This window comes from Trachurus japonicus, chromosome 16 (assembly GCF_045865225.1).
Source record: "Trachurus japonicus isolate A0001 chromosome 16, Traja_1.0".
Lineage (NCBI taxonomy): Eukaryota > Metazoa > Chordata > Actinopteri > Carangiformes > Carangidae > Trachurus > Trachurus japonicus.
The window spans coordinates 17,696,174-17,723,661 of record NC_140922.1 but is presented as its reverse complement, the minus strand read 5'-3'; the positions used below and the strand labels follow the sequence as shown (position 1 = coordinate 17,723,661).

The 27,488-nt window shown below is 40.0% G+C and overlaps 2 protein-coding genes across 3 annotated transcripts; both read right to left on the bottom strand.

Moving 5' to 3' along the window:
• Window positions 1-1,108: 1,108 nt before the first annotated feature.
• Window positions 1,109-16,663, bottom strand: lsr (lipolysis stimulated lipoprotein receptor). Of its 2 annotated transcripts, XM_085802300.1 has the most exons (11): window positions 16,453-16,663; window positions 14,904-15,233; window positions 12,641-12,760; window positions 12,239-12,295; window positions 10,980-11,126; window positions 8,591-8,794; window positions 8,344-8,400; window positions 6,225-6,341; window positions 5,416-5,704; window positions 2,943-3,411; window positions 1,109-1,817 (listed from the first exon to the last, which is right to left on the bottom strand). In XM_085802300.1, the coding sequence occupies exons 1-11, from the start codon at window positions 16,508-16,510 to the stop codon at window positions 1,782-1,784; spliced, it is 1,884 nt and encodes a 627-aa protein (XP_085658426.1). In that variant the 5' UTR covers window positions 16,511-16,663; the 3' UTR covers window positions 1,109-1,781. The 2 variants fall into 2 exon arrangements, with proteins under 2 accessions (XP_085658426.1, XP_085658427.1); XM_085802301.1 differs by lacking the exon at window positions 12,239-12,295.
• Window positions 16,664-20,525: 3,862 nt separating this feature from the next.
• On the bottom strand, window positions 20,526-22,668 carry LOC146972272 (uncharacterized). Its single transcript, XM_085802552.1, has 4 exons — window positions 22,611-22,668; window positions 21,944-21,980; window positions 21,377-21,843; window positions 20,526-20,794 (listed from the first exon to the last, which is right to left on the bottom strand). The coding sequence occupies exons 1-4, from the start codon at window positions 22,651-22,653 to the stop codon at window positions 20,526-20,528; spliced, it is 816 nt and encodes a 271-aa protein (XP_085658678.1). The 5' UTR covers window positions 22,654-22,668.
• Window positions 22,669-27,488: the final 4,820 nt, after the last annotated feature.

Here is a 27,488-nt window from a genome sequence, read left to right as displayed (position 1 = left end):
CCAGGTGTTGCTCCTCAGATTACTGTGTGTTCCAGAGTGTCACCAGTAAATACAGTCTGGTGATGTGATGTGTGTGCTCACTGCGGCTACAGAAAAAGAACATGAAAATCAAAAATCAGAATATTTTGAGCCTGTTTGTGCAGATAAACACACAATGTTTAATCTATTAACATTTGTTTATAGGAATACACTTTTAAACTCAGTAACACAAATACCCAGCTGGGGGCGCTGATCAGTACAACGTGCTAGTTGACCTGATCAGTTGTCACAAAAAGCATCAGTTTTAAAATAACAGTTGCATCGAGGGCATACCACAAAGGCTGTTTTCTAACCACAGTGGCCTACGTTCAGCCCGACCTTAATGCTTTGCTGCATGTCATCGCCTCCTCTCTCCTCAACTAACTTTATATCTTTATGGTTTTGATTTCTCAGAATGAACCATTATATCATCAGGTCAGTCTGATGAGTAAAACAAGCAGGAAGCAAAAGCAGCTCAACTCTCATGGTCCTAGGATCTTCTTTAACCTTTAATGGTAAAACTTCCAGACTTGAAGTTTCCATTTGACCCCTATTCAAAAGTAAGAGCTGACTTCTTATTGAACAAGTCTCCTTATTTCCTTATTGAGAAATATGGCAACACAGATTTTAACATAACTTCACTTGTTCCACCTAAGTGTAATAAATGTTACCACTCATTGTGTGCTAACTTGGTGGTGTGGTAAACCGGAGATGAGATCAGCACAAACCTCATTCACTGAAGTGGAGACGAACACTAACAGAGAGCAGAGCACCTGAAACAGACAACAAGTCACGAGTCAGTGTGGTTGCATACTGAATTCTGACCGTGACGGACTTTTGAAAATGTTTTCTTACCTGTTTTGTGATAGGGACCAAGTCCAGGCTGAGTGACTTTAAAAGATCAACACTGACATTTGATGTACTTAATAATTATATACAATCTGTGTCTAATTTTTGATTTTCTGTTATCACACATACTGCTGATTTATATCTCACAGGATCCAACGGGTATTTACCATCATCTCTTCTACACCTTACCAACAAGATGGTGTCATCTAGTGGTCAAACTCTGCAAGTAAAATACAACGACTTGCCTGACGATGGAGACCTTTATTGTAAAATTAGGTTTCATCACATCAAAATGAACATTTGCATATTATGCGCCTGCTACCGCTAGGCTGTACAATACACCATAGGTTAAAACCTTAAATTCAATATTTAAAAAAGGAACGAAAATAAAATGTAAGTACTGAAAAACACTTTTTTCTGAGACTGAACAAAGTCAACTTAACTAAAAGCCACAGATTGTCTTATAAAAACTACTCTTCACAAGCAAAAACACAGAGTGAAACAAGACAAACACAAAAACCCATAAACCACAATACCTCTATAACAGCTGAGTGAAACTATGAATGTTTAAAGCACTGCTGGAAAATGTTTACATGTTTACACAAAATCTTTTCAACTAAATTATGCAACAATTTGATCTATCTGAAAAAGTCTGTACACACTAAGGCACTTGTGGCAGCCACAATCTTTTATACATGGAAAGGCACATAAAAATTCATATATGAACCCTCTCCCTATTAGAAAAGTATACATACACATTCAGCATCAATTCGTGACGAGGTTTACTGTAAATTATGCAAATATAAAAAATCGTCAGTCTGACTAATATTTACAGTCTTAGAAATCATTTGGTCCTTTTTTTTTTTCAAAAATGCACCACAGCTGCTTCACTGGACAGGTTGTTCACGTCATGGTTACACAACCAGGCTCTCCCGACTCACAGCTCCATTCTGTAAACATAAGAAAGTAGAGTCGATTTAGGTATGAACCAAGGGAAACCAAACAAAACTCATGGTTTAGTTACATTTGAGGTGCCTCAATCAGATGTTAGCGACAAAGGCTGGCAATATCTGTAAAGATTTAAATCTTATTTGGCTAAGACTTGAAGTATGTTTCCTTAAAAAAAAAAATATGGACAACACAAGCTCAAACACTACGCCTCAACAAAAATCTAAGGCGAGACGCACACAGAAAACCAATATATGGATCTGAGGGTCGGATTAGGGCTGAAAATATGGGCTACACAGAAAAAGACCCGGATTTGGTCTGGTCTGGGCTTCAACCGCGGTTTGGACCATGGTGGATTTTCATTGGGCTAAATAATGCAACAGTTGTATCAGTTTAGTTGCTGAATCTGAACAAAGCAGGTGTGAATACGCCCTATGTGTTTACTCGCCTGTACCTGTGAGTTACTAAAGTTATACGAAGGACACTGAGTGTTGCTGGCTTCCTGTTTGTACTGAGGTTATTCTTGGTAAACCTGGAGTACATCCTGCCACCAATGAAAAGTCATGTCACTCTGGTTTCACTCTTTCTCACTGAGTTCAGTGAACTTCTGTCTCACCCGTCACCACACATGAGCCAAACAAATAAACCGTTGGGTTCTGGCAGATCGAGAGTGGTAACACAGACATGTAGCTTAGGTGCATCTTTATAAAACTGGTGCACTAGCTATAACAGTCGATTCAATTAAAATAACTTTATTTTTCCATTAGTAACTTCATCTGTGAAGAGCGACAGTGCATATTTAAACCAAATAAAGACAAATGTTAAAATGTTTAAAAAGCAAAAACAAATGTTAAAAGAGAGAAAGACACACACACACACACTTACAAACATACACAAGCCAGGTCAGATCAGCTGTTCAATAGTCTGATAGATGAAGGTACAAAACCTTTGTCCTGCAATAAAACTCCCTGAATTAAAATTCTAACGTTCAGGTTTTTCTGTTAAATGTGTGGGGGTGTTTTTATTCCTTATTTTTGCCCAGATTTTTCTCTGACTGGAACCAAAGACAGAAGAGTTGACATCACTCTGAAACTCCTCATATGTATGTACGTTTTGCTGTTACTCACTTTGCGAAGGTTGCTTTTCTTTGAAGATGAGATACTTTCATCATCACTGTACGGGGGTGGTGGGGGAGGTGGGAAGTCATCACGGCGACCCGGGTATCCAGAGGGCGGGCTCACAGGAAGAGGGGGGGGCCCTCGAGGTGCTCTCCCCCGATCCGACCGGTCACTCTCACTGTCCAGGCGCTCGCGGCTGCGCGCCCGCTGCTGCTCGCCCATCTTCTTCCTCTCCATGGCCTCTCGCAGGAAGCTGTCGTCGTAATCGTCTCGCCTGCCCCGAGCACCGCCGTCGTGCCGGCGATCCCTCTCCAGCTCCATCAGATCGTCGCGGCTGCGGCTGCGTCTCCCCGCCAGGCCACCGTAGTCTCCTCCTTCTCCTCTGCGACTGCTGACGGGGGAGTAATCTCGACGCCGGCGGTCATCAAAGTCCCGGCTGTGGCCGCTGCGGGCACTGCTGCTCCACCCATCATCAGAGCTGCAGAGATAAAGCACATTTAGGGAAACCATAAACATACAAAGGCTGTTTCTCTGTAATTAGACCTGCAGCTGCATCGAGTCTAAACCAGGAAAAAGTTCATCTTTAACCTCACTGCTTTGCTGTCACTCCCAGTTTATACCACAACTTTTGTTTAGGTGAAAACCAAATCAGGTTGACTGGCAACTGGCCATGAACTGCAGATAAAAGCATTCTGATGAATAAAAGACAATAATCTCTTTTTAATTTGTGGCCGACGTGAGTTCCAGACAGCAAAGATCAAAGACTATAGAGAGTAGTATATTACAGTAAAGCTGAAGCTACTTAGGAAACTGGTGAACATGTTTTGGAAATGACAAAATATATCTCTGCCTCCCCATTTCCTATCTATCTCAACTATACTATCCAATAAAGGCATGAAAGCCCCAAAATATACTTTAAATAAAATAGAAATAGAAATATATAAACTAACATTTAAAATAAAATATTTACACTATTGGCCATCAATAACATGCAGAGTTAGACTGTTCTAAAGAGTGGGATGGAAATCTAAATTCAACCAATTTAGCAAATCTAGAAAGTAAATGCATCTAAATGCATTTAGAATACTTTTGTTGGCCTTAAAAAGTTGAATGTATGATTTGATTATTGATTCAGTAAGTAGAAGTTATATTTATTGGCGTAGTATACAGTATAATATTCATTTCTAACATGTTTTGAAGCTCTTAAAGTCTTATTGAGGTCAGAAAAAATTGAACTGGTGTGGAGACCAAATTCAGTGACTGTTTCAAAGACTCCTGGGAAATACATTTGAAAAACAGTTCATGTTGGCTGAAAAAGCCATAGAAATAGTTCACATGCTGCAGAGTCACTTTTGCAATGTAAGACATTGTGATGTAGCTCAGCTGCACTAGGGCTAACACTCAGTCTCACTCCACTGACCACAGACTACAACAGACTAGAAAAAACCATCTATCGGCAATTACCAGCATGCAGTCACAAATGAGTTTGGGAACCCCCCACCCACCATTCAGCTCTTATTTCTGAGAATTCATTTCTAAGTTTTACCAAAAACTGTTTACAATTCTCCAATGTGGGGTTTCACTTTCAATCCACCTTCCAATCCCTGCAGTAACAAAAAGATGCTTCAAACTATTTATTTAATAAAGGGCACTGTATATAATATATAAAAATAATGAGTTTAAGCATGATAATATCTTGATGCGACACATGAGTAGCTGCATATTAATATCATATACTTATATTACCCCAGCACCCTTGAGGTTTTCATTCTGAGAATTCTTAAAGTACATGTTCAACTGAACCTTTGCACGCAAAGACCACAGCAAAAGAAAGTATCACTATGAATATGAAAAGAAAAGAAGGTACTGTATATCAGGTGTTTTCTTATCATGCAATCATTATTGCAACGACGCATCTTACAGACTTGGGCAGAAACATTACCAGAACATTACCAGAAAGTGTTGCCTTCCTTTTGGGGAAAATTGAATTAGTGAAGATTTAAACGTTTTTTATTTCCCAGATTTAACTTCTAGCCGAAAGACAATACATTCTCCAATGCCTTAGGCCTGACTCAAAACTGGCAACAAGTGCAGAATTAAATTAGATCTAACATGCATTTTCAATAAGTCTTGGGTGGGTTATAGCTCCTACATCTGAGACACATGTTAACACCTAGTCTGAACAGGTCCAGTAGTTACTATGATTCACCATTCAAGGTTTAATTAGTTTTGAAGTAACTGGGATTAGGTGACTAGATTATATATAATGAAAGGTATATCTTGTTTTTTAGGGGACCAACTACGGTATGTGAGCATGGAAAACAACAATCCATGTCAGTCTGGGTCACAGTCAGGAGCCCAAAAATTTTATTTCCAAACTCATTTATCTCTTCTTTATATAATAGTTAATCAAAATGTGCTAATGGGATAATACATCAAAGTTAAGTAATAGAGACGAGCTCAGAGATAAATCAGGACTCACCCTCTCCTTCCTCTGGGCTCATCTTGGCGTCGGTAGTTGTCTCGGTCGTAGCGACGTCCGATGTCGTCGAGGTTGTCCATAGAGCGGGCGCGTGCACGGTCTCCCATGTAGCCTCCACCACGGCGTGGGTAGTCATCACGATGGCGGCCTTGCTGCGAAACGCTGCTGATGGTGCTCATAGCTTCATCACGGTCATAGACCGTGGCCAAGTGTGGAGGCTGGGAACGACCACCGCGGCCTCGAGGATCCGAGCTATCATGAAGGGAAGTGACTTCACTCATATTTTCCACTGAGGGAGAAAACACAGACGATGGTAAGTATAGGGTAGAATAAACAACAAAGTATCTGCTTCAAGGATGTGGAAAGTCCAAAAACATTTTATATCGTGGTTTATACAACAGTTTCTTCCAAATCAAAACACAAAATACACAATACTAATGGGCAATAATTGAAAGTTTAAGTTTGGCCTGATTTGTTAGTCTCTAGTTCTGTAGAAAATTATTTCTGAATACAAATGACTGAAAAGTGAAACAGAGTTCATCATCTTTGAGAGAAACCAACGACAGGGATTTTAACGAACCTGATTGTTTCAGTTGTGATTTTACACGTGCAGAGTTGCTGCATATACAGTAGTTGTCTGAAAAGTACTATTATGTTGATTTCAATCATTATTTCAGGGAATGGGATTTGATAACATTTCACACTCATCCCTTTTAAGATACCAAAATTATCCCAACTGTCTGTCATGTCAACAGCTCAGTGTTTCTACTCCACAGCACAGTTGCATGTAACTGTGATAGGTCACTCACAGCGGTTGTAGTTGGCAGGCCTTGATGGATCCAGATTGGCCAGCTCCCTCTCCATATAGTAAATGGCACGTGTGGCATTCCCATCAGGGTCCACCTGGATACGATACCCACTGCGAGCTGTAGAGAAGAGGAGAGTGGGAGTGGGTGAGGGCAGATTGCAGATTCTGCAGCCTCATCATCATCACTGAGCATCATCGGAGGCCATTTTCATACGTTATCTCAAACCTGTCTTGCTCATACAAGTGATTCAAGTAAGATTGCCCCAACTCTTGGAACAAACTTGTTATGAATTATTACTTGTTAATAAGATCCCATCCTTTACTAGCACTAGACAACATGCTACATAAATACCCTGATGCAGGTGAACTGTGCCTATCATTTTGTTCATATAAGTCGAGTTTAAAACAAGTCTGTTCAACATGAGTGGTTCTGCATGAGGTCTGAGTTCCCCCCACACTCAAGCAACAGCTTTAACTTAATATGCAAACTCAAAGCATATAAGGTCCAATACAACACCCACATGGGTTTCACACAAATGAGGCGGAAATAATAAGGGTGTTAAAGCAGGGCTTTCCACTAAGGCACAAAGTAGCCAGCCAACACCCCCAATCGGTTTCTCTCATTTGTTTACATGAAGTCGGCGGTGATTGGAGTAACTTGTGGTTATTATCAGTACAAGCACAGCAAATGGTTTCGGTTCAGTTTAACATCATTTGTCAGCTTGAGCATGCACCTGGGGAAAGTACCCTCACAGGTAATGAAGTTGTTGGAGAGGCTGGTACTGCACCGTCTGAGGTAACAGGTGCAGCAGGCCCAGGGCCAACTCCAGTTTGCTTAGAGGACAGGGGTGGAGGATGCTGTCCTATACCTCCTCCATCCGACCCACTCCTGCCTTTCGGAGGGAGGCTGCGCTGTGAGGATTCTTTTTTTCAATTTCTTAAGCGCGTTCAACATCAATCAGCCCCCACTACTGCAGGAAAAACTATCTCACCATCTACCTGGACTGCAGGCGTCAATCATGAGCAATGGCGACTAGCCACTGTGCTCTGCTTTTAACCAGCAGAGAAGCAGCTTCAGTAACAGACTACGGTCACTGAACTGCTCAACAACCAGATATGTGAAATCGTTTGTCCCTCAAGCTATCAGATTGTTCTGTTTGAGTGGGAGGGGGGATGGGAGGAGGCGAGGGGAAGAGGAGGAGTAGACAAGTGGTGTTGGGGTGAATATGGAGGCAGAAGTGCTGGAATTCTTCTGTACTTTTCTTTTTTTAAGGTTCTAAAAAGGGTTCTACTGATGTTATGGTCATTACATAACCTCTGTTTTTATGCCAAGTGGTTCTACCACTAGTTATTCATTTTTAGCTACATATGTCTGCATTTATTTATTGTTTATGTGTGACTGGTTCTGTGTGAGCAGTTGACAAAACCTGAATTTCCTTTGGGATTAATAAAGTATCTATCTATCTGTCTATCTATCTGTCTATCTATCTATCTATCTATCTATCTATCTATCTATCTATCTATCTATCTATCTATCTATCTATCTATCTATCTATCTATCTATCTATCTGTATCTATAAAATATTGTATTTTATTATAATTGAAAATTCATATATACTTAAAAAACAATAGCCATTAATGTAGGCAGTGGTACTTAATTGTGCATTACACCATGGTCTGGGTGAATACTCAATCCTTATTGGCTGCAGAGTGTCAGAGTGACAATGGACACCCACAAAGACGTTACACAGGCCATATGGCCAACAGCCAGCGCTTGTGGGAAGCTCTGCTTTGGAAGACGTAGAATATCACTGAAAAAGAAACATCATCATACATGGCTGTATTTGAATGTAATCACATCATATGTTGTGCAAAGCAACCAAACTGCTAGGAACAGAAATGTCAACATCAAATCACAGAAAAAGGAAAAGGGCGTGGCAGGTCCAGCTTGTTTGAGTTTTATTACAGTGACAAACCACACAGGACATACCTGAGTGACGCTACTTTTCTGGACCGTTTTCTTTGAGTGTGTGGGTTTTTTGGTTCAGATGCAAAGAATACCCCACCCACATGAATACCAAACAGTGTCTGTGTGATCTTTCCCCCCTCCATTTACTCACTGTGATCTCCAGCAACCTCCTGGTCATGAAGCAAAGGCACCTGGGAGCCGTGTCCAACTGCACAAACAAAGCAAATTCAGGCAAGAACTCATCAAATCAGCTGAGCGCTTTAAGACGCTTGTGTTTCCAGTTAACAGATCTTAACGGATCGTGCTCACTCAAGTTCAGTATGATGAGTATTGATACAGAAGTGACTCATCTGTTCACAAAAGAGGACTCATCTTGCTTTCATCTGAGTAAGCCTCACCTGAGCTGGCACCGTCGTATTCACGACCGTAACCGTTCTGGGAGTGTGGGGGTCCAGCTCCATTGGGCAGGGGAAGCAGGGGCATAGCAGGCTTGTTCATTAGGGCACCGCTGTACGCTGGCTGAGCATACATACTGGGAGCATAGAGTGTGGGAGCGTATTGACTGGCCATACCTTTCTTCACTGCTTTTCCGGCCTCGTACACTGGGAAACAGAACAGAAGAGAGTTAGCTGCAGTGAAGGGAAATTTAAAAAAAAACATAACTGTGTATATGACGCACATGGATGTTGGGTTTTCAGGAACAGAAATTAGCACACAGCAGTCAGGAAACTGACAAATAGTCCAAATCACAGCTTGTCAATTCAAATGATGTTTTCCCAGGGATTACATAAAATATAATTTTCAAGTAAGTGAACTACAGATGTGCTTTTATCAACTTTAAGAGCCATCTCCCCTCTTTCCTCGCCCATTTCCTAGCTCTGTATTTACCACACAAACATGACTGGCCTCTAAATATCCCTCAACAAGAGAGCAAACATGAATTTTCAAAAGTTCAAGAGTTGCATTTAAATCTTTTGTGGCAGAAACAAAAACATTACAGTCCATGTTATGTGTAGGTGACATGAGAATTAACAACTGTCCTTTTTTTCTGGATGGGTGGATGATTCTAGTGTAGTTCCATGATTTGCAACGCTACATTCATATTGTGTGTGTGTTTCATGTGATACTATGAATCATTTCTCAACCAAAGAGTAAATCACCTACCATATCGGTGCTTGACTATCCTGTACTCTCACTTTCTCAGCTTCCTCATTGCACGACATCTTACATCACACATTAGCCAGCTCCTTAAACTTTCATGCACGGTGCTTTGGGTACCTCTGCGTTTCCTAATCCCAGTGCAGGGGCTCACAGGCACACACAAACACTTTGAGCGTGTCTCCGTGTCCCAGCGCATTGACTTACAGGCGCACACAAACAGAGACCGAGAAATATAATACTTAAGCTAAGCATAAGTAAGCTATTAGAACTCGGTCGCGGGCCGGATTGGAAGGTTCGGCGGGCCGGGTTCGCCGCCAGTTGATGATCACTGCTGTATGGTATTAGCAATCAGATCATGCTAATTTTCTACTAAGCTATTTTAGAGAAGCTCTTCAGATATGGAATCACAGCCTGGTTTGGCAACTTAATAGTACAACTGAAAAACAGATTGGCCAATATGCACAAAGCAGCTATGAAGATTATTGGTATGAAACAATATGAGTCCTTAAAGAATCTGTACAATTAGTCAGTCATGAAACAAGCAACAAAAATCTCCTCAGACTCCACTCACCCACTAGCCAGGCTAGCGCCGCCTACTGGTTCCGGCAAATTTCATTTGCCTCAACAATGTAGTCAGGACACTAGCAATGCGTTTCGGTTTGCTCCGTCCGCCAGAGCGGACGGACCAATCAGCGAACAGACGGGTAAGTGAAGGCGATGACGTTGAACTCAAGCGCTCAAGATTAACCTATGAGCTTAACCGGTGTATAGCACACGTGACCACCAAGCAGCAGCGATTAGTTAAAGCAAATGTAAGCAACCGCCTCCCGGAAGCAAACGAATCCCTATGGCTCAGGTTCAGACGCTTTTTGAAATGTAATGAAATAAGCGGCTGATGCATCAGGCTACTCACCCACTGACCTCAGAATATAAACTTCTCCCATCAGGAAGAAGATTGTGCATACCAAAGTGCAAAAGTGCAAAACAAACTGTCTCAAATTACAGTTAGTTCCAGCTTCTATTAAGCTGTTGAACAATGCTAAAAACTAGTGCAATAGAGCAATATGCAATGAACACAAGCATTTGGCACTTTTTTTTTTTTTTTAACGGTGAGCGCACCGTTGCTACGGTGCCGATCACAACGATTGTGACTGGTTGAAAGAATTCCAAACGGCCGGAGCGTTTTTTTCTCCGATCGCAGAATCATAGGCGGACCAGCCAGACTCTCCTTCTCTGGAGGAGGGTCTGACGAGCGAGACTAGTTTTTATGTGACTGTTTCTTGCCCTGTGAAGCAACGTAACGTAGCACGACATCCAAGACAAATTCCCCTAAGGGGACAAGAAAGTTCACCCTGACTCAAGCTGGCATATGGTCTCTATTGCCACTGTAATTCTTGAGTTACAGTGTTTAATAATGACCACAGGTGTTTTAGCAGAACAGTATAATGTCATATTAGGAGTTTAAAATGTGATGTGTTAGGTCTCAGTGACTTGAGTGAATCACAGAATTCCAATCAGGTCGTCCCAGCAGACAGACAACTGTACATGCCATGAAAGAAAGACTACAAGTGGTACTTTAAAAGCGCTTTATATATAAAATGTATTATTATTATTATTATTACTTACATGCTCTGGGACAGCAGCAGCGGTCTGGGCAACAGGGGCAGCTGACGTAGCAGCAGCAGGTATGTGGACAGCACTGGCACCAGCAGATCCCAATCAGCAGCAGCAGCAGCAGGAAGCCCATGACCACCAGAACAACCAGGAGCCAGTCTGCATCAACCAGGATTAGATACATTTATATCAAAGACAAACATTTTTTTAAACTTTTTACAGGGAACATGGGTCCAAAAATAAAAGGCATATTTTCCCTGTAGTCCTTTCATATCCTTACATCAAAAAGGACATAAGCAACAAACTTAATACTTTTAGTTTTCAGACCTACAACTAATATAGCTGTCTAGATGTAGATATCAGCAGCAGGAACTCAACCTTGGCTGGACTGTCCCTTTGAACAGAAAATGTGAATGAACAGATGGAAAAAGTGCCCCTGAAAAACACCGAATTAGAAAATAGCAGAAGTTTGTGGCTTCACTGAGTCAGTCTAGACTCTCAGAGCAACACACTCTCGTCACTCCCAGGCTAACTACTGCTCTGCTTAAAAATCTGTTAAAATCACTAGGTCAGGTTAGCAGTGTGTTGACATTTCATGTCGACAGAGCATGTTCGCACAAGTCCTAATTAGGATCTTTTCCCATGTGAAACCGGTAAAGCTGGTTCATCTCATAAACAAAGTATGTTTTCAGTCTGCAGGTTCACTCTAGTTGCACATGTCACTTTTCATGAAAACAAAAAACAGTAAAGAATGGCAAGATACTGTTTGTTAAAATGAATCGAGCATAATGGAGAATGGATTAGCAAAACACAGAGGGGAAAAGAAACTATGTTTTGCTGAGTACACTGATAAGGAAATTTGTGCTGAATGCCCTTTTGTTGCAGCCACAGACGATATGTAATCTGGACTGAAAGTCACACATGGGAGCTGAGCCACATTAAAAGGGAGAAACAACAGAAGAGTGAGAGGTGGAGAAAGTAAAGGATGTAGGTGTATGACAAGCAGAGCAGTTGCTTTCACATAAACTTATTGTTAATTTTTCACTGCACATCAGGATGTTTTCATGTTCTTTTCATGCCCTGGTCATGAAATTGACTCTTGACCTGAGATCAACTGAACAACTCCTGAAAGCCGAGTGACTTCAAGCATTTCAGTTCGGATGCTATGTTTTATTCTCCACATCTCCTTGTCAACTAAACATCCCTCTCCCTCATACCTGTCTAGTGTAGGAGTAAAACATGTCTGAGTTACATCAAGCGCCTTGTACTACCTTCCATGACCAGTAAGTCAATGCCAGGCAGGAGGTCAGTAGTATTTGACTTTCTCTCTGTGAAAGAAAGATAAAGCCACAATTACTTTAAAGTGCCCCATGATTTTGGTTTGCCTGCAAAACATGACTCTTTCTGAGTCCAGCTGCTGACCACTGTCTTCTGTCCTTTCTGTAACTCTGCCCATACACTAGATCCTCCAACACTTATAAGACCTGCCCGGCCAACATTGGTGAACATCTGCCCTCAGCTATGTCTATTCCTCACATGTACGTGTACTGGAGGGAAATGTTAAGACAAGACAAGTAGGAGGGAGGAAGAAGCAGAGACTAGACCACGAGCAGGAAACCTTCAGCATTTACATATAAGGATGTCATTACATACGCCTGTGAAGAGATGCTTACCAAGAACAATTAACTCGGTGTAGTCTTGGCCGTTTCCTGTAAGGTCCTGGGACGAGACCACAGAACAGACATAGACACCGCTGTCGCCCCAGGCTGTCTGTGCAATGTTTAGATCTGCATCTGAGGGGAAAAACAAACAAGTACACATGTTTGATTTGTCGTTTACATTGGAAGTATTATTTTTATTCTCTATTATAACAATGTTATGAAAGTTAAATCCAGTGTGTGTTTTCTTCTGCAGCCTCACTACATCTTTAATCTATAGCATAGTGTTTTATTTTCTCAGCTTTCCTTTATTTTGATAATTGCACAGCAGTGAATGTACAGAGTCTTTATTTAGTCCATACTTTTTTCACATATTTATAAAAATAGAGCTCTGATTAATGTTCCTCATTTTTATGAGGCAAAATGAAAAGTAATGGTCTGTAATGTTCTGGCTGATCATTAAAAGCCAGAAGGCCAAGGGTGTAGATAAAGACTGCTACGATTACTATAAAGCATTACACAGCAGTGTGAGTATGAGTGTGTGTGTGCTTGTGTGTTTGAGCTTTGAGGACATAATTCTCTGAAACAGCCTGGGTGAATCGCTGACTGAAATAAAGCCTCGCCGAAACTTGCCACTGAGTGGGTGTGATGGAAACAGTGAAGATGACACAATATGGACCAGATGTCAACAAGCTGACTCATAGGAATGTGAGCTAAGACCTGGCACAGTTCAGTCTGGACACTAGTACAGATGCAGCCAGGCTTTCTTCTCTCTGCTTGAATATCCAAATACAGAATGCATGTCTTTGTCTTTGTAAGTGGATCATTTCTATTTCTGTGCCCTGCCAGTTTGGCCTATCCCACATGCGTTTACAAGACACCTCCATCACAATACAGAATGTGTGTCATTTTCTTCTACCACAAAGGAAAGAAACCATACCTTTAATGAATTGTACATTACAATATGCAGATTATCTGGACAAAGAGGCTTTTCTCATCTGCCATGCTTTCTCCTGGTCAAAATATTTCATATGCCAACACATCATCCATACTATGAAAAAACAAGGTCTGCTTTTATTTCACTGAACAATTCCACACAAAAAATGGCAATAGAAAACAGGACAACCCAGCTCAAAGCATTGCAGTCTAATAGTTCATTTTGTGTTGAGACTGTGCTGTTAATTCAACTGTATAGTCAAATCAGAGGCCACAGTTTGAACTGCAGTGTCAATTCACATGCACTGTGGCAGTATAAATGACGTGAGCTATGGTGGGAAGCTGCTTCTGTAGAAGTATAAACCACATTCCTCCATGGGGGGTCCAGGGGAATCCCTCTCTTAATTAGTGTAAGGAGTCAGAAGTGGAAAATTGAGTAAGACACAAAGATCAATAACAAAACAGCAGCTCAGCCAGGCCCTAGTGTTAAGCTGAGGGGAACATCTACAGGCTGTTTCAGTTTAATCGTTTTTTGTTTTTTGTTTTTTTACTGCAAATGACACACTTAGACTTGAATGCCTACCAAATTGACATTAACGTAATTTAACAAACGAAAACAAGGTTGTTGTGTAACTTTGTTGTCGTTTGTGCAAGTTGTGTTGATCTGGTGATATGGTTCTGACATGATCGTTTTTGGAAAGTGACAGTATTTATGGATCTTTACGATTAATTAAAGCAGAAGTAAGTGATATATTTGTGTTAATATAAGTCTTAAATAGTTATATCTTCCGACAGCAATCACTTACATAGAGTGTTTGGACTGAAACACGGGTCTGTCAGTCACTCTGCTCTGCTCTGAGCCGAAGAGAAAACATTTATCGTATCCTACAGTTTTTATCCAATGAGGAGAGAGAACGGCATGCAGGGCTGTGTGTGCAGCCAATGGAACGCCGTGAATGTGGCGACGTAGGGACGAGGACTGTTATGGTGCGTTCAAGGAAACTCGTGTTTTTCCGACCTGTGAAGTCGTACCAGTTCGATCTGGTATGAGTTCACCGGTCGGAAGTTACGAGTGGCCGTTATAGTGACTTTCACCGGTAAAACAGGTCGGAAAAACACGAGTGGGTTGCCTGGAACGCTACAAAGTCGTAAGTTGTGACTTGAAGCTGTAATTTACGATTTCAAAAGCCTGCCTGGAACGCAGCATTAGCGAAAACGACCGGACCACTTACTTCTGCTTTAATACCACGGTTAATTGTAAAAACAAGTAATTGTGACATCCTTAACCTTGACAAATAAACACACCCACTTTTTATACATGTGTAGGTTTAGATCAACTCACTGTTGATGATGCTGATCTTGCGGCCCTGGTACTCTTGTCCCAGGGAAACACTGGGGCCCTGCTTGGAGGCCACTATGCGCACCGTCCTCTGGCTGTCAGCACACTCGATGTTGGGGTCGTAGTTGGGGTTGTTCTGAGCCAGGGCGTTCTCTGCGCTGCTGGGATTCAGCGCAGCCTGGACGGGATCGCGACAATATGATTTGTACGTCCACTGGACAAGAGCAGCCTGAGGCGCAGTTGTCTGGTAGTTACAGGTGAGGGTGACGGGCTGGAAGAGGATGACAATGTACCTCCTGGTGGGGCACTGGACTGAAATGCCCATGGTGGACTCTGGAAGGAAATAGCAAACATTTCAGTTTTACACAGATGACACTTGGTGGTACAGGATGATAATTATTACCATTATATTACTCATGGTATTAATACTTCATAAATTCAATAAATAATTGTAATTATTACCATCAGCATGTGGTACATAGCAAACAATTTTACTTTACCACTACGACTAGTATCACCGAGAGTGAGTGGGATGAGTCACCTCATGCAACCTTTGTATTTTTCCGGGCCATGACAACACACATGAGCTTCTCTGAGAAAACACAAATTGCTTACACCAAGCTTGACATATGGTTTTGGTGTTCTGTTGAAAGGAACAAAAATACAGATGGCCCACCAGTGAAAATTTCTCACCAACAGCCCCACGTCCCCACCATGTACTGCTGGAGAGGCTCACTTGTTGGCTGCAGTGTCTGCTCTGATTTAACCGGACTTCCCCCTCACCACCATTACTAAAGGCTTTTATGACACAGCACAGCCATAGGTTATGTGTTGTGTGGTTTCAGGCATATTCAATGACATTAACTTTTGCAATCAGACAACAAAGAAATGATTCTTTACACTTTATAAATAAAAACGTGCAATATGGGAATGCACTGTAGATTAATAAATGAAATGAAAAATTTAAACTGTGATATTTGTTCATTTATTTTAAACACATTAATGTGAATCAATTCATATAGTGGAATTAGGAGATTGTCAAAAGAAGAAAACTACTGACTGTTCTCAGTATTGGAAGCTAGTTTCTGAGTGTAAGCTGTCTAAATTAATGAATATATATACACACACACATACATACAGGCCTGCAGGCCTACAATAGCACAAAAAAAAGACTATGACCGGCATAGCAACATTAGATAAAATGTAAAGTAACCAAGCTGTAAAAACATTGAATACATGTTTTGCATATTTCTGTGTTTTCTGCGTTTGTATAGGCTACGTTTCCTTTAATGGTTTGGTTCAGTTTCTATTCTTACTCATGATGAAATACCAGTCGTTGTAAGAGGATACGTCAAACAGCTAAAAAATATTCGTTTTTTGACAGTATTGATGTAAATTTCATTCAACTGTGGTTTACTACAGGTAAATAATACAAAATGAGAAGACTCGGGAAACGTGAAATGTGGAAGAAAAGTAACATAATATTTCTCTAAAGACTCCTCGCGGAAGAGGGCCCACCCTGTTGGGGGAAAAAAAAGAAATGCGAACTTACCTGTTGCCACCAAAGCGGCGATTATCAACGCCCAAAACATTTTGAATCCTTTTTTCATTACGTCTTAGTTGATATAACTAGTATTATAGCCTCACATTTACAATAATAATTTTTAAAAGTTGAAAAAACTGAACAGTAGGCTACTGAGCGCCGCTGGACTTCCTCCTCAGCCAGGTAGCGTCACCTCCATTTTGTGTCTCCTTCAACTGCTGGTCGGGAGCAAACAACCAGGTGAGCTCTCACAGGCATGTTGCGAAATATGGGGTGGACTAGTCGTTTGGGGTGTTTTATTTTTAGTGCATGTTGCATTCATGTTTCCGGACGGAACTCGTGGTGAGAGCAGCACAAGACGTTTGTAAAATATTTTCCTTGTCAACATGTTTCTCCTTCGCTAAGGCAGAAATTCTACCTGGAAAGAAAAGAGAGAGAGAGTTTCCACCTATACAGACTAATTGGTATGATCCATTCCAGACCGATAAGGAGCAGTGTTTGTTAATCAGTAACCTGCCCGTGGGAGCTCTCTGTGTGGTTTGCTTGTGCGTGCGTGTGTGTGTGACCCAGTTCTGGCAAATTTGTATCACTTCCCAGTGGCAGATCTGAAGCTACCACACCCAAACAGGCCAGCAGCAGTACAAACAATATGTTAATTATAATGCATGATTGTTGTAGTTTTTTATTTATTTATTTATTTATTACACTGATGGCTACACCTTTACTATAGGCTACTTACTTTAAAATTTGAAGGCTGGACTTATAAAATAATATTATAATATTTTGACACCCTGATATTGCAACCTTTCCAACTCAAGTTAAAAATATCTATGCTATGATCCAGTTAGTGTCAGTTAGTAACGACAGAAATAACCATGAACATTTAGTCATTTTTTATTAATCAATGTATCAATGTAGTCAATCAAAAGTTAAGGCTATAATTTTAGATAATTGTATCTTACACAAATTAGTAAATAATAAAATAGATTGTCACTACATGTAGGCTATACAAATATAATTTGAACCACAAAATACATAGCCTACAGTAAAGTTCTAATAGCCTGCATATGTTCAAAAACCTAAAAGCACTAATTAAATGGACCAAAACATCTATCCCAGGGGTGTCAAACATGTGGCGTGAGGGTCCAATCCAGCTCAGTGATTCATTTTTCAAGTGTGAAAATTATATAGAAGACAAAAGAGGCATAATATTGTTGAAATTAATGTTCTGTCTATGATGTAGGCTACTGTACCTGTCACTTCTATTGTTACTGGACTTTTTTTTTTTTAACCTTTTTACTATTAGTATATCTCTGTATTAGCCTAGGGACAAAGGATGGAAATTAGCTGATGCTATAATCCTACATGATCTACATGAAATCTACATGAAAGTGTCTATTGATATGTACTGTCCCCTGATTTTTTATAATCAAAATAAAATAAATACAAATACAAATACAAAAGGATAGTTCATTAACTGTGCATCTTAGTAATGTACTTGTTTGCATTAAAACAAAGGGAAAAATTTAGAGTGCTTGCTATTTCTAGGTTATTATGTCATTATTTTACTGGCCGGGCCCACTTGATATCAAATTGCGCCCCTCAACTAAAATGAGATTGACACCCCTGATCTATGATCCTAGATAAATCAATCTAATAAAAAAGATACAAAATCTGTGAAAAATTACAGCAGTAAATAATGAAAATAATTTTACAATGGAGAACCAACTCCCTGAAAGGTCCTGCCTTCAGTGAACATCACTTTAAGCATATTATTGGTCCTCTTTTCATGCCGTTCTTCATTGCTGCCAAAAAAAGAAAAGAAAAAACAGAGTAAGGCATCCATATTGTCCACATCCCTTATCAGTGCAGTGCTGGAGCAAGGCCAGGGTACACAGGCCACCTGTTCAACTTAGTCACTATGAGCTCTCAGGGTCAGCCCAGTACATTGGGAATCATAATTGAAAATAATATTTAACAACAGCAGAGATTGAAGTTAAACTAAGACTCTGTAAATTGAGGGGAAATGCATGAGTGATTTGTACTTGATTGCTGACTGTAAACAGAAATGAGCTTAGTAAAGAAATGACACCTACCTTTTCAGAGGCACTGATAGGAAATAAAAAAGAAAATAGATTGGTACCCAAGTTACACATCATTTTATCTTTTGAATAGCACTGCCACTGATTAGTGTTGAGTGTAGTTGTGTGATTCACACTTACACTCTGAATCACAAATACTGCAGCCGCAGCCATCACAGTCCAAATCAGACCTGCAAAATGAAACACATTATGATCATGTGATCAAATCATAATCAATATTATTTAAGTTAACATTTGCTGTTTTTGTGAGTACTCACTGGGAGTCAGTCCAGTGTCTGCACGGTTGAATGGCTGCCCCTCATCTAAAAAAGAGGAAGAAAGGAATCAGAAGAAACAACAGGAATTCCACTGACTGATCAAACATGGTTTAATGCATAAAACCTTTAGTTTCAATTTTGATTTCATGATGCCACAATCTATTTAGGGGAGATTAAAGTATCCCTTACAGGTTTAGTCACATCCTATATACAGCATTAACAGTTGTACTGTATAGCCTACAGTAGGCCTAACACCTGCAATGCACTTACATTAAAATATGAACCCACCCTATCCAGTCTTGTTTATTTTTGCAACATTAGGCTACAGGCACATGGACATTTTTTAATCAAAAATAGTTTTAAAAAATTAAATATTGAAAGACAGTGAATGCCATTCATGAAAAGTTTGTGAATCTGGGCCTGGATTTGAACTTTACAACAACAAAAAGAAAAAGAAAAAAAACAGGAAGATAGATTTGACCACGAGAGAGCGAGAGAGAGAGAGAGAGAGAGAGAGAGAGAGAGAGAGAGAGAGACGAGGCGGAGATCAAGGTCATTTTGGGTGAAGTGAAGTTCAGAAAACATGTTTTATTTCCTTCTAGCTAGTGGTGTGACAGCGACTGTAAATCGAAGGCCTGAACTGGAGGCGGGTAAAGGCCGTGAATGAAGTGTCCTCGGTTGACAGGAGCCCGGTTGCACAAAAAAAAAAAGAAAAGAAACCCGCACATACGCGCACACACCAGCCACGCGAGGAGGAGGCTTCACAGCCCCAGTAGTTTTCTGCTGCAGAAGGGCGCGTCACTGGCATCGACACGTATAATACAGGCAGGTTAAAGGATGAACCTGCAGTCTCTCACAACTCCATCCTCCAAACGAGCGGCAACTGCGCTATTGCACGGCTATTCCACAGTGTTTAGCAACACACACACACACACACACACACACACACACACACACACACACACACACACACACACACACACATCGCATTAATCTGCACAGTATGGAATGAAAGTTTCTGTGGCTTATAGCACATCATCAGATGGAGACTTCGCAGCCCACGCGAGTAGTTTATGGCACCGATGACACGTGAGTGAGTATCATGACAATAGCGCAACACTCCTGCTTCACCTGCGTGTCATGGGGGGACGAAATGATGCGGGATGCGGCTCAGCAGTCTCCCGCTGGAAAGTCCCCAAACGTGATGGAGGCATGGCTTCTTTTGTGGCATCAGTGCAACAGAATTGGTCTCACTAGTCGGAAACGAACGATTATATTAATAATTCACTACTCAGCCGCAGCCAATCTGTCCGATTCTTAAATACTTCCTAACTTTTGCCATGTTAAAACTAATAGTCAAAAAGTCACCTGCGTTGTGTAGGCTACGTAACTAGCGCGCAATACTAATAAAAGTGTTCCAGTGGTGATGAGCATATAGCAGGTGCAGATTTTGTTAATGAAATATTAATGAATGCGGAAATGCACGTAAATGTGTGTGCAAGTCTACACACAAATTCGTTCTGTTTCTGCTCACGTTTCATGAATGAGACCCAGAGTGTGAATTTTCTGTTTGTTTTAATATAATTTTATGTTTTGTTTTGTTTTTTACAATTAACTGTCCATTTTATTGGCGGCGCATTATTTGTTCTTTCTAAATTTGAAAAACTTCAGCTCAGTAATTACCTTGATGTTTGATCATCATAAGAGACATGTTTAATATAATTCATGGCATACCGACAGCAGAGATGTTTGTAATTCCTGATCCATCATGGGTGTCCACCTCAATTTCTCCTACGTCCCCTGCGCAAACGATGTAGAGCTGCTCTTGGACTTTGCACACGGTGCACTTCTTGGGCAGAGGCGCAGAGACTGGACTGCATTCTGGGAATTCATCGTTGTCCTTCGAGTACAGAGGAACGTCATCATGACCACGCTCATATATGCTCATCAGATTAGGGCATTTGTACTCGTCCTTGCAGGCATAGCACTTTACTGTGGTCAGACAAAGAGAGGAAAACATTTATAAGTAGTACATGTTTCAGAAAACTTGTGGTTCTACTTGAAATATAACACAAAACAGTTTTACAAAAGGACCTAACTTACGCTTTTGGTTCCCTGGCTGTTGAGCTATAACAGAAGAAAAATATGAGTATCAAGTTGTTCAAATGGCTCAGAAACAATAAATTTACTTTTCCACTTACCAGGAAAGGCCCCAACAGGAATGAACAAAAGTGTCATTAAAATGCACACTGCAAAAATAAAAATAAACACTTGTCAAAGGTCAATAAACAAAATCTAGTTTTTTTTTGTTTTTTTTATTAATTAATAGTACCATACAATTACTGGATAGCACAAATGAGATACAATGTTAAACCGTTTTACCAGTATTTTTACTGTATTTATTTATTCAGTATAATGTAGCCAGTTATTGCTACAGTAATACACATAAATTCCCACAATATCACTGATAAAAACTGAACATTGAAGGATAATTAATGTCAGATCTGTATTGAATTGAAATAGATGATGAGGAAGTGGCATAAGCAACAATTTAAAATCAATAAAAACATTTACCTTTCCATGTATTCCTCACAGCTTTTTTCCTGCGGGGGCTGCCATTTCTCACACGCTTCCAAACCAGTGGTGGGCCGTGGGGTTTCACTGGGTTTTCTCCTGGGTCCATGATGCAGCTCTCTAATTCCACTGCTCCTGCCTCAGTGGGTGTTGCTCCGGGTGAAGTGTTCACAGCTTCCTCGAACACAGCTTGTGGTGGAAAGTTGTTCTCTTGAACCACAGCAGCCACAGAGTGTGATTCAGGTTTTGTCTGGGCCATCGTGGACCACACCTTCACGTTCTTATAAGGAAGAGGTCCAAACTCTGATAGTTGGAGCTTCATCTCTCCTCCCATACCGGACCACTCAAAAACCCCCTGTTCCTCTTTAGGAATGGGTCTGACACTGTGTTTATCTGCTGCAGGTAAAACTTCTTCACCGAAATCAATATTGGGCCCATGCTCTATGATGAAGGACAGGCCACCTTCACTGTTGTAAAGAAAGATATAAATGTTGAATTAATAGAAACAAACATGAAACAAAATGGCTGCCATCACTGCCACTGAAGAGAAAAGAGACAGAAACATACCCACTCTCCTGGGCGTGTGCACCCTGGCTGCCTTCAACTGGAAAATGAAAAACAATGAAGTTACTAATTTTATTTTTTATTAACCTTTATTTATACAAGTAAAAATCTCATTGAGACCCAGGGTCTCATTTACAAAAGAGACCTGTTCCGGGTAAGCAGCAGCAAAACACAAAGTAGACTAACTGAACATACAGGAGACACAATAATGATGACATTATTATGGTTTTCATTTGTTTTGTTTTAGATTAAAGTAAAAAAAAAAAAAACGATGTTGGCTACTGGATTTGTAGTGTAAACTCGATATTGTACTAATAATCTAATTTTATCCAAATAGTATTGTTAATGCTGATCAGAAAAAAATCCCCGGGAAAATGCACCACAGTGAGATAATACAAGATGGCAGCACTGCATGCAAGAATGCAAGATAATCTGTGATCTTGTCGCCAAATAATAACTCAAATTAATTTATTTTTGTCACTGAAATATGTAAATACACACGGTTTGTTAAAAGAAAAGAAAAGAAAAACGTTCAGGCATTAGCTCTATGCATTGGTCTGGTTTTCAGGCTGAGGTGAGGGCCCTTAAAAATTGGATCAGTAAAAAAAAAAAAATCAGACTGTATAAATAAAATGAAATAGTGCAGACTTAAATACATAATCAAACTTACCTTTCGACTGAGGATGGGAAGAATCATCCATTGGGTGGGTCATTGTTCTTAAAAGCGGATTCAGGAGTTAACTCGGTAGAGTTTTGCAATGAATGAGCTGGAAGCAGGAAATGCAGGCACATCACAAGACCGAGTGCTTAGAAGACCAACTGTCAATATTACAAGACTGACATCTGGTGGAGGAAATCCATGATGATCATATGTCTATGGTTAAGTCCTCCATTTCACTTTATCAACATAGCTGAACACAGGATAAATAATGTTTGTTTGTTTGTTTGTTTGTTTGGGGGGTGTTTTTGTTTTCATACAATTTCTCTATTTACTTATTTATTGTTTATTTATAATGTAAGTCTGTTTTGAACAAGATTTTATCATCTGTGTATAATTACTTTATTTTAATCAAGTTAGAGCTTTGTCAGTGACTGCCAACCACGAGGCATGTAGCTGTGCTAACATGCTTCATAATCTGCAACAGATCGGACAAGAGAGTGAAAGACAGGACAAACCTGACACCTGCCATTATTAAGATGTGCCCACACCATCACTACTATGTTGTATAATCAACTACAGTATAATGTTCCACTGCAGGCTTATATTTATACACAAATTGCACATAGTTTTAACTCATTTGTGCACTGGAGAAGCCTCACAATGAATCAGACTTCCTCTTCTTGGCACTCGACCGGCCTACTTTGGCTAATCGCTTTCATTTTCTATTCACTCATTTTCTCCACACGTTTGTAATGTAGAAAGAAAATGTTACACTTAAAGAATCAAGGAGAGCAGAGGAAAAAAAATCATTAGGTCATAAGGTGGAGTGAGAGTGACAGAGAAATAAGTAACACTGCCAGTTTGATAACTTCCTGTTGATTCACCATCAGAAATGCAGCTGGAAATACTTAAAGGTAAATCTGTGTACAAATCTTGTAAATGCCTTGTTTAATTAGTGCAAAAGCTGTTCTGCCAGACGGGATACGACCAGGAATTAAAAATGCACATACAGTCACGTCAAATGATGAATGTATTTAAATGAATGTGTGTTAAAATGTTAGAAAAGAGGAAGTTAAATGAAAAAAACAAAAACAAGATAGACAAGAATTTGAATTTCTGAGTTACTTTTCCAAGAGACAAAAGTCAGCACTATAATTGAAGTTGTAAGACTGTGTGTGTGTGTGTGTGTGTGTGTGTGTGTGTGTGTGTGTGTGTGTGTGTGTGTGTGTGTGTGTGTGTGTGTGTGTGTGTGTGTGTAGACTTAAAAATATGACTTCTTTACCTGTTTGTTCCATATTCTCTGTAATGCGACGGTTCTAGCTGGTTACCATTGCTCAGCCAAGGCCCCCCACCACCACACCCAAGGGAAACACTTTTTTAATTGTAAAGCTTAAACTCCCCCTTTGTTTCCAAAATCCCCAGTTTAGACACTGAGACCACATTCTCAGGGGGCTCTGTTGCTGGCTGAACAATAAGGAAACCATTAAGTCACAAGTTGACTGTAATTCCATTTTATTCAACCCACTACAGTAACTCACTGGTTTACTTTCACTGTAGAAGAAGACACAGTACAAGGCAGAGCTTTTCCGATATTAGCCAATGGAAAACAAGAACTGACTAGAGTGAAGCCACATTCACTCTCTCATGACCTTTATGAGTTGACACTATTTGAACAAGATCGTGACCACAACATGTCAAACATCACAGTGGCATTTACAATGAGTAGGATGCTGAGTTTGTTTTAGTGGAACCGTGGTGAGGTAATGGTTACCTGAACTATAGGTGGTGAACCTGAAATAATGACTTTTTGTAAAACAGTGGAAACTGCTCTGAAGACACAGATGTGTAACTTCTGTGACACCATTGTGAAAAGCCCAAAACAAGAAATATACTTTGAATGAATGCTGTTGATTCCTCCAGCAGAGTTTTAAAGACCGTGTTGATGCTCTCATATGGGCGTAGTTGTGGTTAAATGACTTTATCCGTCACACATCTGCATAGTGCTCATACCAGTTACACTGATTAATGTCACTGTTAACAATGTGTTTTGGAAGGTCAGGATTCAGTCCAAGGCAATCTGATGATATTTTCAATCATGACCCTTTAACATTGAGAATCTGATGTCTAGTCAGATTTAATATTTTATATGTAAATATTTTATTTGCCTCTAATGTTGCTGCACAGTTGATGTACAGTAGGTAATGCTAGCACCATGAAAGTTATTGAAGCAGTTTGTTCTTCCTGAAGAACCCTTTAGCCCAGGTAATCATTGTAAATCAATTGATTTACCTGGATAAATAAAGGTTACTACATTAAAGGTACATTTCCTTTGCTGCTGATGGGTTAGGGGAAACCGGGGATGATTGTAACACTGTCTTTTTTTAGCTCTCAAATTTTGACACAACATCCCTCATTAAGTCTTCTACAATTACCAATGCCTTGAATTTCTTAAAGTATAGAATAGAATTTATTATTTGATGTCAATGTCAATGTCAATTTATTTATATAGCACATTTCATATGGTGAGCATAAACTCAATGTGCTTCAGAATAAAAGCAAGATGCAATACATGTGAGTACATGCTAAAACAAAAAATTAAAACAGAAGCCAGTGTGTTAAGACAAACAAACAAACAAACAAACAAACAAACAAACAAACAAGCAAACAAAAAACGAATTAAAAGCTTGTGATAACAGATATGTTTTAAGATTACACTTAAAAAAAAATATAGTGGGAGATGAGCGGAGTTCAATGGGTAAAGAGTTCCACAGTGTTGGACCATAATGACTAAAAGCACCTTGAGCTGATTTTGAATGTATGTGTGGTATTGAGGAGAGATTTACATGAAGATCTGAGATATCTGTCAGGTGTATACTGAGTGAGCATGTCAGAAACATACTGTAGGGAGGGGCAGCACCATTAAGAGATTTAAAAACAACAAGTACGATTTTAAAATCAATTCTGTATTTGACTGGGAGCCAATGGAGAGACTTTAAAACTGGAGTGATGTGATCGTATCTATTTGTTTTTGTTAGAATTCTGGCTGCAGCATTTTGAATGAGTTGAAGTTTGTTAAGTGATTGATTTGTTAATCCGGAGAAAAGAGCATTGCAGTAATCTAAACAGCTGGAAATGAATGTGTGAACCAATTTTTCAGAGTCTGATACTGTACAGATAAAAGTGATCTAACTTTAGAAATGTTCCGTAAATGATAAAAAGGCAATTTTGGAAATATAAGAAATGTGCTTTTGAAAGTTATGGTCTTCGTCGAAAATTACACCTAGGTTTCTGATTTGTTCACTGGATTTCATGTGAAATGCAAGGAGTGCCACTGTTACAACCTACCCCACTACCAGGGAAGGTTGTAACACAACCTGGCCATCAATTGTAACAGATTGAAAACTAAAAACTGAGCTGAACACACACCACAAAATACGCGTCTATGTAAGTTTATTGTGCATGTTGCAACACTAAACCATCTTCCTATGGTTCAGTATGAACGAAAAGAACCCATCACTGATGGCTAAATGAAGAACAGTGTCAGTGTTGTGGATCCAAGAGCTTTCCTAAAGAACATATTCTGATAATGCCAATGAATGGTCCTACTACATGTATGAAAGGGGTCATGCAGAATCAGCTCATAATCCATATAAAATTCCAGGAAAGAGCCTGCCCTTTCATCCTTATCTAATTCAAACTTTAACAATATCAGATTCACTGCTTATCAAAATTTAGATTTGGTCCAAAAGATTAGTTTCTTACCTAAAAAATGTTTCTCAGCTGTAAAAGCTACACACTTCTTCATACAGCCATTCAAATTCACATGCAATGTCAGGGAGGGGGTGGGTGCACATATTGATTCAAAAAGAAGGAAGAATGTAGCCTGACAAGCCAGACGAAATCATTAAAATGTATAGTCTGGCAACGACCGGTAGACCTCGGCTCAATCCAGGGGGCGGGATGAAGGCTGTCTTTCAAACTGCCTCTGTATGCAACACTCAAAAAAAAAGGGGGAAGAAAAAAGTTTGATAACTCACTGTGACGGCTGTCTTCTTAAGTGTGTGGAAGTTATACGAAGGAAACTGAGTGTTGCTTCCTGTTTTTAGGAGTTTCTCTACATCCGAGCACCTCTTGACTTTTTTCTTCCCCTTTCTTTCTTTTTTTTTTGAGTGTTGCGCATTCTTCCTTATACGATACTTGTGAGAGTGTTGCTGGCTTCCTGTTAAACATGATATTAATCACATAACTCTGCTGTTACAACCATCCCTTTGTTACAACCATCAGTCTCCCCTATCCTACATTTAGAGTCATCTCAGCTAACCGTCTTGCTAACATTACGATGTTAAACAGGCTAACATGCTTACAGTAAACACATTAGTTAGCTTATTAGCATGCTAATATGCCAGCTCATGGGAGTGTCTTAGTTTTACATGTTTTTTTTCTCTTTTTTTTAAATTGTGAAACAAGATAAACAACACAATAGACAGCAATGGATACACAAGATGTGCACAAGGTGTGCGTGTGTGTAGTTCGAGTGCAGTGTAGTGTGGTGATGGTAATAGTACAGAGATAAGGAAAGAAATTAAAGAATCACGACAGTGACATTGGTCACAATAACAAACACAGTAGGGAAGTAGGGATAACAGTTGTGATAGCAAACATAACCTAACTCATTCTGAAGGTAAGAAGGAAGAAATAGGGACAACAGGGATAAAGGATGAAAGAATGAAAGAAGAGGGCGCGGAGGATGGATTTTACATGTTGAGGGCGCATGTGGCGGGACGGTGTTGCGTTGAGCACTGTTGCCTCTAAGCAAGAAAGTTCGATTCCCAGGTCTGGGGCTTTTCTGGGTGAAGTTGGCACCGTCTCAGAGGTTAAAGAGGCAAA